Genomic DNA, 10,190 nt, shown 5'->3' with positions numbered 1-10,190 from the left:
ATCGCTTCCGTAGTCGAATGCCTCAGCATGAATCCAAACTGATTCTCGAAAATAGACACGCACCTCTTTACCCTGGCCTCAACCACCCTCTCCCAAACCTTCATAGTGTGACTCAACAGCTTGATACCCCTATAATTGTTGCAATTTTAGATATCACTCTTGTTCTTGTAAAGCGGAACCATCGTACTCTACCTCCATTCTTCGAGAATCTTCTTTGTATTAAAAATAACATTCAACATCCCAGTGAGCCACTCGAAGCCTGATCGCCCCGCGCTCTTCCAGAATTCCACCGGGATTTCGTTTGGCCCCGCCGCTCTGCCCCTGCACATCTTACGCATCGCCTCTTCCACCTCTTCTACCGTTATCCGTCTACAGTACCCAAAATCCCGCCGACTCTCGGAGTGCTCCAACTCGCCTAGCACAATGCGTCTATCCCCCTCCTCGTTCAACAGTTTATGGAAGTATGTCTGCCATTTTCTCCTAATAAGTGCCTCGTCCATCAATACTTTTCCATCCTCGTCCTTGATGCACTTGACTTGGTCTAAGTCACGGGCCTTCCTCTCCCTCACCTTGGCCAACCGGTACAACTTCTTGTCCCCGCCTTTGCCCCCAAGCTCCTCGTACAAACAAGCAAACGCCGCATTTTTAGCCGCTGTAACTGCTAACTTTGCCTCTTTCTTTGCCTTTCTGTAACACTCCCGATAAGTCCTTTTTTCCTCCTCGTTTGTACTCTCCACTAGCTTCATATAAGCAGCTTTCTTAGTTTCTACTTTACATTGGACCTTTCCATTCCACCATAAGTCCCCTTTATGACTCCAGGAGAACCCTTCGTGACCCCTAAGACCTCTCTAGCAGCTACCCTAATGCAATTCGCAATCGTGAACCACATGCTAGACGCGCCTCCTGCTCATCCAGACCTTCATAGCCAACAACTTCTCCCCTAACTCCTGAGCTTTGTCCTCGGTCAAGTTACCCTACTTGATCTTAGGCTGCCCGCACACCGCCCTCTTTCTCCTACTCCTCTTGATTTCCAGGTCCATAACTAGGAGCCTATGTAGGTTCGTGAGGTGCTCACTTGGGATGACCTTAAAATCAGTGCACAGACCTTTATCGCATCTCCGATAGAGAAGATAATCAATCTAAGTTTTGCCCATTGAATTTCGGAAAGTGTTCAGGTGTTCCTCCCTCTTTGGGAAACTCGAGTTAGCTATAACCAAATCAAAAGCTCTAGTAAAATCCAACAGTGAATTACCTCTCTCATTCCTATCCCCAAAATCGAGCCCGCCATGCACACCATCATAACCCCTAGCACTCGCCCCAATATGGCCATTGAAATCTCCGCCAATGAACAACTTCTCTGTGTGTGGGATACTACGCACCATCTCGTCCAAATCCTCCCAGAATTGTTTCTTGACCTCCTGGACCAAACCTACCTGAGGAGCGTATGCACTAATCACGTTTACAGTAAACTCACCAACTACAAGCTTAATACGCATCAACCTTTTGTTTACCCTCCTAACCTCGACCACGAGCTACCTGAGGTCCCTGTCAACTAAAATACCTACCTCATTCTTACCCCCAACGCTTCTTGAGTACCATAGTTTAAACCCTTCTACATCCCGTGCCCTAATACCCTTCCATCTAGTCTCCTGAACACACGCTATGTTAATCTTCCTCTTCGGAAGAATCTTACCTAACTCTATAGACATCCTCGTCAACGTTCTAATGTTCCAAGACCCAACTCTCAGCCTAGAGGCTTTCTTACCCCCCTCCCCACCCTTGGACCCCACCCCCAGCCCCACCCGAGGACAAGACCTTACTCTCACATTGTTCACTACTGCCACCACTAAGAACAAGTAGCAGGAACGAAGGAGTACAAGCTAGGAATCCGAGAGCGAAAAACAACTCAAAGGCGCTACTATGAGAACGGTAACCCGAGCAGGCACTAGAACAATGAATCTACCACGTCTAAGAAACTACCCCTATGCAAACAAATAATTAAAAGGTATAGATAAAACCTTAAGCTTAAAAACTAGTAGAAAATATAGAAAAACAAGCAAATGCTGTCTACCAAAAGCAATTTTTAGATTCTCCTTTGACAATGTAAGACAAAAATAGAATGAACTGTACCTTTTTTTTCTCCCTTCTCTCAATCTAACAATTCTACATCCGAGCGGAAACGAACTATGTGTCAACACTTTGGGTGTGTTTGGTACGAAAGAAAATATTCATGTTTTTCAATTTTTTGGTTGGCTTAAACATATTTCTTATGAACTCATTTTCTTCCAATTAGAGGAAAAAGTTTTCCCTATCAAGAGAAGGAAAAATATTTTTCAAAACTCTTTTTCAACCTTCCCAACCTTATTCTCCATCCCCCAACCCCCACCATCCTACCTCCACACCCCATACCCCACACCTCCACCCACCCACCCCCACCCCACCCCCACCCTAAATAGAAAACGTTTGGTATTTTGGGAGGGGGAATGCACATGAACATTGGATTTGGGGGAAGGGGGTGAAGAAAGTAGCATAAAAAATTATTTTCGTAAAAAATATCTTTTACTCTCTAACCAAACACTAGTAAATATTTTTCAGAAAAAATATTTTTACTCACTAACCAAATAAGAGATTAAATGATAAGATCACTCATTTACCAGAAAAACATTTTTCATAGAAAATATTTTCCTTCGTACCAAACACACCCTTAGTGATGATATTTGAACATAGGCAAATCTTCAGATATTCTTATCCCTCCTCTCTCATTTTCTTTCTATCTTATTATGTAATTCCTATTTTATTCCTCATAAAATGAACTCTAATTTAGTTTTGCAAAGAAATAAATAGTTTGAGGGGCAAATCACAAAAAAATAAAATAAGAGGATAGGATGTAAATCAGAAAATAGTACATACATTAGGTGTGCAAAATGCAAAGAAGCCTACGTTCTTCCTTGTTTTAGGAGTGAGAAGTTACTAATAAATGATTCTAAAAAGTCATTAATTACTGAATGATTCTATTCATTTATTAGGTTGAATTCTGTCATTATTGATTGAGAAAATGACAGCATATAGTCATCTCTCCGTGATTTTATTTTGTGTCTCACACAACTGAAACTAATTGTGTAAGGTCTCTTTTTATTTCACATATTTGTGGACCCATATCTTACGCATTTGGGTCCACAAAATTCTAGGGCCCACACAATTGTGAGACAAAAAAAAGTCTCACACAACTAGTGTCAGTTGTGTGAGGGACAAAATAAAATTTTTCGTCATCTCCGGTACAGCGGTACCGGTACTCAATAAATTTCATTTTAATATTCGCTAAATCCTTTTGTTTACACTGTTTTCCAAGGGGTCGTTTGGTTTGAATACTGCTTATGCCGGGATAGGTTATGCCGGGATTAGTTATCCCGGTATTGTTTTTTATCCATTATTTGGTATGTTGTATTAAAAATGACAATTGCATAATTTCTAAGAAGAAGGTATAAGTTATCCCGGTTCTTATACCTCATATCAAACGACACCTTTACGGCGCAGGTAACTAAACAAAGTAAGTTAGTAACTTTTAGAATGTAATTTTGAAATGATTCTGATATGATGATGAGGTTAAATAAAGTAACTATTGTGGTTTCCTTGACTTACTCTTACTATCTATTACTAATAATCTTAGAAATAAGTATTTAAAAATGGCTAATAATCTATCCCAATTTGTGGTACCTGATGAATGACATTGTCCCAGATTTAACATAAAAGAACAATATCTGTCATAATCTAAAGTTTGTTGGAACCTCTATTCAAATTTCATCTTTATAAAAAGTTGATCAATTTAGATGTCAGTGTGCTGCTTTTTAACGTTTCTTGAGGTGCCGATATCAAATTTTTATTACCGAAAAAATGCAGCTACTTATATAACTCACAATCTGTTTCATCCATTGAAGTAGCATTTGGATGATAAAACTTTTAAAATTACTCCCTTCTGTTTATTATAAATGATTTTTGTACCTTTTTATTTTGGTCCAAAATAAGTATTCTTTACATAATCAAGAAGAAATTAATTTTATTTTTATAAATTTGCCCTTATTTACATAGCCCAATGTTTCATGTTAATAATATATAAATTTTAATTAATGATAATTTACTCAAAACACCTTTTTTTTAGGAGTTAGTATTTTTTTAAGGGGTATGGTAAGGTAAAAAACTCACTTATTGTAAATTAGACGGAATAATATTTAACTTCTATTCCAGATTCCATGGCGTACAGGGACTAGGAAATAGTGCCACCCCCACCCCACCCCCCACCCCCAATTCGTATAGCACACTTCTAAAACTATGAGGCTCTATTTGGGTATATTGACACCTCTCTTTGGCCAAGGATCCTATTTATCTATTTTCTCTCTTTTTTTTTTTTTTTGAATTTTTCTCATTCTTTCCCAATTTCATAATCTTTGTATGCTTTAAATATGTTTTTAGAGGACAATAAAGCCGTTTTTATTCTCTAATTAATTTTTACTAATTATACCTCCCACTCGTTCTCTCCTTCTACAGACGTTACATTTGTATAGAATGGGAATTGGAATATTTAAAGACCCTACTTTGTCATTGTTACATTTTAAGGTGTACATTTTAGTTTTCACTTTCTTCTTCTTTGTTTATCTTCTTCCTTTTCAATCTTTGTTTGGATTTAGTACTTTTTGTTGGAAAAATATTGGATGATTATGGAAAATAGAAGGTTTAGCTTGAGGCGTGTCAAAGACACAGTTCTTAAGGATATTTTGCCTACACCGTAATGAATAAAATTAGGCGTATGCCCCAGGATTCAACAAGCTCTTCTAGTATAAATTAGGAGCAGAAACAACAAAGATTAAATAAAAGAAAATCCAGCACAAAAGAAAAGGGAAGAAAAGTTTTAACTTTGTTCACTCTACTACTCGAAGTAACACATAGGAAAATATATATATATATATATATATATATATATATATATATATATATATATATCTTCAGATTGTAAGCAACGTTTTAAAAATTATTAAATGTCATTCAAAGGCTATTGAAATGTGTAACGACCCGGCCGGTCATTTTTGGAATTTACGCCCCGTCCCCTATTAACTGTTTTCCCCGGGGGACTCAGGATGATTTCGGATGGTTGACGGGAAGGTCGAAGAAGTGTTGCAGTAACTGCAGTATTGCTGCTTCTGGTATTTTCGCATCTGCGGCTTGGGAACCGCAGATGCGGCGCCGCAGAAGCGGCTTTGGGTCATTCCTTCAGAAACCGCAGATGCGGTGTGAGGCCCACAAAAGCGAAACCGCAGGAGCAGTTAGATGTCCGCAGATGCGGAAGCTGGTCACTTAAGGGAAAGTCGCAGATGCGACACTTGTTCCGCAGAAGCGGGACCGCAGATGCGGTCCCAGGGCCGCAAATGCGGAAGTAGCTGGGCAGAACATATAAATAGTTGCCTTTGCGAAAATTGGCTATTCTTCCACCATTTTCATCCGGGTTTGAAGCTTTTGAGAGGGGTTTTTGAGGAAATCAAAGGGAAATCACTTGGAGGTAATGTCCTTGACTTCATAACTCGTTTTTATGTGATTAAAGACCTAATTAATGGTGAGAAATTTGGAAAAAAGGGGTAACTAGGGCTTGAGTTTAAGAGACCTTTAATTGAGGATTTGAGGGGTCATTTGGACCCCGATTTCAGTGTTCTTATTATGAATAGACTCGTGGGAGTATGAGGTTTCTGAAAATATAAATTTCACCCGATTTCGAGACGTTGGCCTGAGGGGCGTTTTGGTCGTTTTACATGATTTCGCGTATTTGCTTAGAATTTAATTATAGAATCAGTAATTTGAAGTGTTATTTACAAAATGCAACTGAATTGAATAGATTCGGGCCATTTGGAGTCGGATACTCATGGCAAAGGTGTGGTTTCGAGTTGATTTTGAGCCGGTTCGAGGTAAGTGGCTTGTCTAACCTTGTGTGGGGGACCTTCCCCCTTAGGATATGATATTTGGTAACTGAATGACTTGTACGTGAGGTGACGAGCGCGTACTTGAGCTAATTGTTGAAAATACGGTTTTACTTTAAGTATCTTAAGTGAGTTCTTTTCTTACTTGTTTTATTCTACTTGCAAACATAGCACGTGTTAGTTTAGAAAAGCATGCTTAGTTGACTTAATTGCCTATTTTCTTAAACTTCCTTGCATTACGTGAAGCATGTTAGGCTAGAATTATCTGTCTACTTGTTACGGACTTAGTATTTATTTCGATATTCTTGAGCTGCTGCTGTGTGTTTTAAATTGGGACTACGGGACGGCATCCCGGGAGATCCCCTGTGCGTATTTATGACCCGGATTGAGGTGCGGGATACCAAGAGATCCCTAGCACGTGTATTGAGAATACCAAGAGATCCTCGGGATACCAAGAGATCCTGGCATATGTATTGAGGATACCAAGAGATCCTCGGGATACCAAGAGATCCCTAGTGTGTATATTGAGCATACCAAGAGATCCCGACTATTTATCTCACTGTAAGGGGTATTTCCTTATAGTTGCCTTTATCTCTGTTTCGTTACTGCACTCTTATTTTACTGTGTAGATCCTTATTATTATAGACTCTCAGTTTTACTGCTTATTTACCCTATCATTTCATTATATATATACTTATCTCAGTGGGCCCTGACCTTCCTCGTTACTACCCGACCGAGGTTAGGCTTGGCACTTACTGAGTACCGATGTGGTGTACTCATGCCCTTCCTGCGCATGTCTTTCTTGTGCAGATCCAGGTACCTCTGCACAGTCTTACCATCCTTGAGGCAGGGAGAGCTTTTGGAGACTTCGAGGTACATATGCCGCGTCCGCAGACCGAAGAGTCTCCCTCTTTATTCTATCTTATAGTGTTAGCCCTTCTATCAGACTGTTGATGTAGACATTCCGGAGTTAGAGCAATTACTATATTTCTTTCAGCTTGTGTTCCCGTGAGTTTCCGGGTTTTGGGATAACGATGTAGAAGTTGAGATATTGTGCTGTATTTGCCGAGCGACATTCTATATACCGCTCCTTTTAGTTATTTTGGTTTTTGATTTATACTTCCGCAAGTTTCGAATTGTTTTCCGCACTTGTTAGGCTTACCTAGTTGTAGGGACTAGGTGCCGTCACGATAGTTCACCGAGGGCGAACTGGGGTCGTGACAAGTTGGTATCAGAGCTCTAGGTTCATAGGAGTCATGGAACACAGGCCGGTTTATTAGAGTCTCGCTGATCGGTATGGAGACGTCTGTACTTATCTACGAGAGGCTATGTAACTGTTAGGAAAAATTCTACTTCATTGATTTCCTTGTCATGCGATATTTTGACATCACAATTCTAAACTTCTATCTTCTATTCTCTCACAGATGGTGAGGACACGTGCTACTCGAGACGATCAGTTACCCGCGCCCCCTACTGGAGCCGTCAGAGGCCGGGGCCGGGGTAGAGGCCGAGGAAGCGCTCGTGGTGCAGCCAGAGCACCCGCGCGAGCTGCTGCCGAGGTACCACCGGTAGTACTAGCCGGAGTCCAGACACCTGACATGTCTTCCACTACTACTCCAGCACTCCAGGAGACTTTGGCACAGTTTATGAGCATGTACACAACTTTTGCTCAGGCAGGGTTGCTTCCCCTTGCTGCAGCCACATCCCAGGCCGGGGGAGGAGTACAGACGCCTGCCGCCCGCACTCCTGAGCAGTGAGTGCATGTTGAGCAGGTCCCAGAGGTTATTCCTGTGCCGCCCGCAGTACTAGTTCAGCCCGAGGACAGGGCATCGGCTTCAGAGGATGAGCAGCGGAGACTTGAGAGGTTCAAGAAATATGACCCTCCGGTATTCAGTGGATTAGCATCAGAGGATGCCTTGGGATTTCTGGAGGAGTGCTACCGTATTCTCCGTACTATGGGCATATTAGGATCGAGCGGGGTTTCTTTCACTACCTTCCAGCTTCGAGGAGCCGCCTATCAGTGGTGGCGTGCTTATGAGTTAGACAGTCCGGATGAGGCAGCTTCCCTGACTTGGGCTCAGTTTCGGATATGTTCACGAGGGAGTATGTCCCCCAGAGTCTTAGGGACGCATGGCGCGCGGAGTTTGAGCATTTGCGCCAGGTTACTATGACTGTCTCGGAGTATGCTGTCCGTTAGATTGACTTGGCTAGACATGCACCAGCCTTAGTTTCTATAGTTCGCGAGAAGGTTCCCTGGTTCATTGAGGGGCTTATCCCCAGCATCAGATCTAGCATGGCTCGTGAGTTAGAGATGAATATATCTTATCAGCAGGTGGTGAGCATTGCTAGGAGGATTGAGGGTATGCATGCTAGGGACAAAGAGGAGAGAGAGGCCAAGAGGTCTCGAGAGTCGGGCCATTATTCTGGTGCCTGTGCCCCAGCTGTAGGTCGTCATGGTAGGGTTCATATGGGTCGCCTGTCGACGCCCCCTTTTTCTCGTGGAATCGGGTTTACGATATTTGGGAAGACAACTCTATTCCCGTGTGGGAATTGGGTTTTTGGAATTGAAGAGTCGCCACCTAATGATTATATTGCATTAGGACACTTTAAGAAAGAATTTGAGATGAAAAACCAGAGTTCGGGTAAGGGCTAGAAATTATCTCGAGGGGAAGGTGTTAGGCACCCCTCAAGATCCACTAGTGTGGTTCCCGGCCATGCTACAACTGTGACTTTAAATACAAACAACAAGTAGACAAGCAAGCATTGCAAATACGAGGAAAACTTTCACATAATGGTTGCAAATAAAAAGTACAAAAGGTTTAAAAAAATACTAGAATTTGGAAGAAAGTAGTTTTATAATTAAAGAAAAGATATACGAGTAAAGGGGAAGGGGGTCAAATAATTGATGCAAGTAACTTAAACGAGGTGAAAAAGACGGAAGTTTAGGGAGAAACAATACTAAAATTCAGACAATTAAAAGAGAGATTTTTCATGATAGGTGCAAAGAATTGAAGTAAAAGAAGAGAAACTGAAAACTGAACAGCTTTTAAAATTCTGGAATAAAAATAACAAAGAGGGAGGGGGGTCCTAGGTTTATAAATCGCATGGATCATCCACACAACACTGGTACCCGATTGTACGCATAGTGTTATCGTGTGATCATCATCTCCACGTCTACCCTTCCCTACCCCGTTAAGGTATTAAAGCACGGAATATTATCGTTACTTATTGCATGCTATTACCCGTCCCAATCCTATCAGTCCCGGAGGCAAATGGACTACTAATCCTAAAGGGAGAGGGGTTTGGGGGCTTTTAGGAGTTTTCAAAGAACAAAATGCTAAGGTGTCAATCAAAAACACGTAATGCAAATAAAGGGGAAGCAGACAAGCAAACATGGCTCAAATATGCCTCCATAAATCAGATAAAAGTCATAGAGTTTAGCATGTCTTACACGTACTGATTTGGTCTTAATTAAATAATACGACAAGCGGACTGGTTCAACACATATTTTTAGGCGAAAAAGTCTACATTAGGCTTACTCGAATGCAGTTGACTAAAACCGATCTGATTGATTAATTAATCCTTTTGTCTAAGTGTTGGATAGAACTAGGCATGATATCTACTGATTTTAGAAATAATGCAAACTGATTATAGAAAAAGGTTACCAGTTTTAACAGAACAATACGAGTTCAGCAGTTGTCATAGCTTCTATTCAGATTCGAGATTTCCTATAGGCATTCTCTCTATATGTTTATTGATTTTTGACATCTTTTAGATGTTAACAGAAGTCCTATGAACATGGTATCTATATGCAGCTTTTATTGTTGAACCTATGAACTGTTTGCTTGATGACGCTTATATATGCAGAGATGCGGAAGTCTATAGGCAGTATTCCTCTATGTGAATTTGCAGAACAATTAGAAGTTAATCCTATAGGCAGGATATCTATGTGTGAAGTTGCAGAAATCAGAAGTTAACCCAATAGGCATGATATGTATGTGCTTTATTGCAGAAATTAAGTGTTGAATCCTATAGGCATGTTTTCTACGCGTGGAGTTGCACAAATCATAAGTAAATCCCTATAGGCATGATTTCTACCCTTGGTGCATAAAAGAAACCCCATCCCCCTTTTTTACTAAATCCCCGAGTTCATACAAATTATTACAGCCCAAAAGAAATAAAACTGGAATTAAAAAAAGTACATCAGGAATCATCAGCTATATCCGAGCA

At 40.9% G+C, this 10,190-nt stretch overlaps 1 protein-coding gene across 1 annotated transcript; it reads right to left on the bottom strand.

The window, feature by feature from the left end:
* On the bottom strand, positions 1,140-1,709 carry LOC109233660 (craniofacial development protein 2-like). Its single transcript, XM_019399534.1, has 2 exons — positions 1,537-1,709; positions 1,140-1,449 (listed from the first exon to the last, which is right to left on the bottom strand). The coding sequence occupies exons 1-2, from the start codon at positions 1,707-1,709 to the stop codon at positions 1,140-1,142; spliced, it is 483 nt and encodes a 160-aa protein (XP_019255079.1).

Source organism: Nicotiana attenuata, chromosome 10 (genome assembly GCF_001879085.1).
Source record: "Nicotiana attenuata strain UT chromosome 10, NIATTr2, whole genome shotgun sequence".
Taxonomy (NCBI): Eukaryota; Viridiplantae; Streptophyta; class Magnoliopsida; order Solanales; family Solanaceae; genus Nicotiana; species Nicotiana attenuata.
The sequence above is the reverse complement of the archived record's forward strand: the minus strand, read 5'-3'. Positions and strand labels throughout refer to the sequence as shown.

Excerpts from the sequence above, each read along its gene's own strand:
- LOC109233660 (XM_019399534.1), bottom strand. The coding sequence starts at position 1,709 with ATGTCTATAGAGTTAGGTAAGATTCTTCCGAAGAGGAAGATTAACATA. Across the intron at positions 1,450-1,536 it reads TTAGTTGACAGGGACCTCAG|TGCATACGCTCCTCAGGTAG; the intron begins GTAGCTCGTGGT and ends AAACGTGATTAG.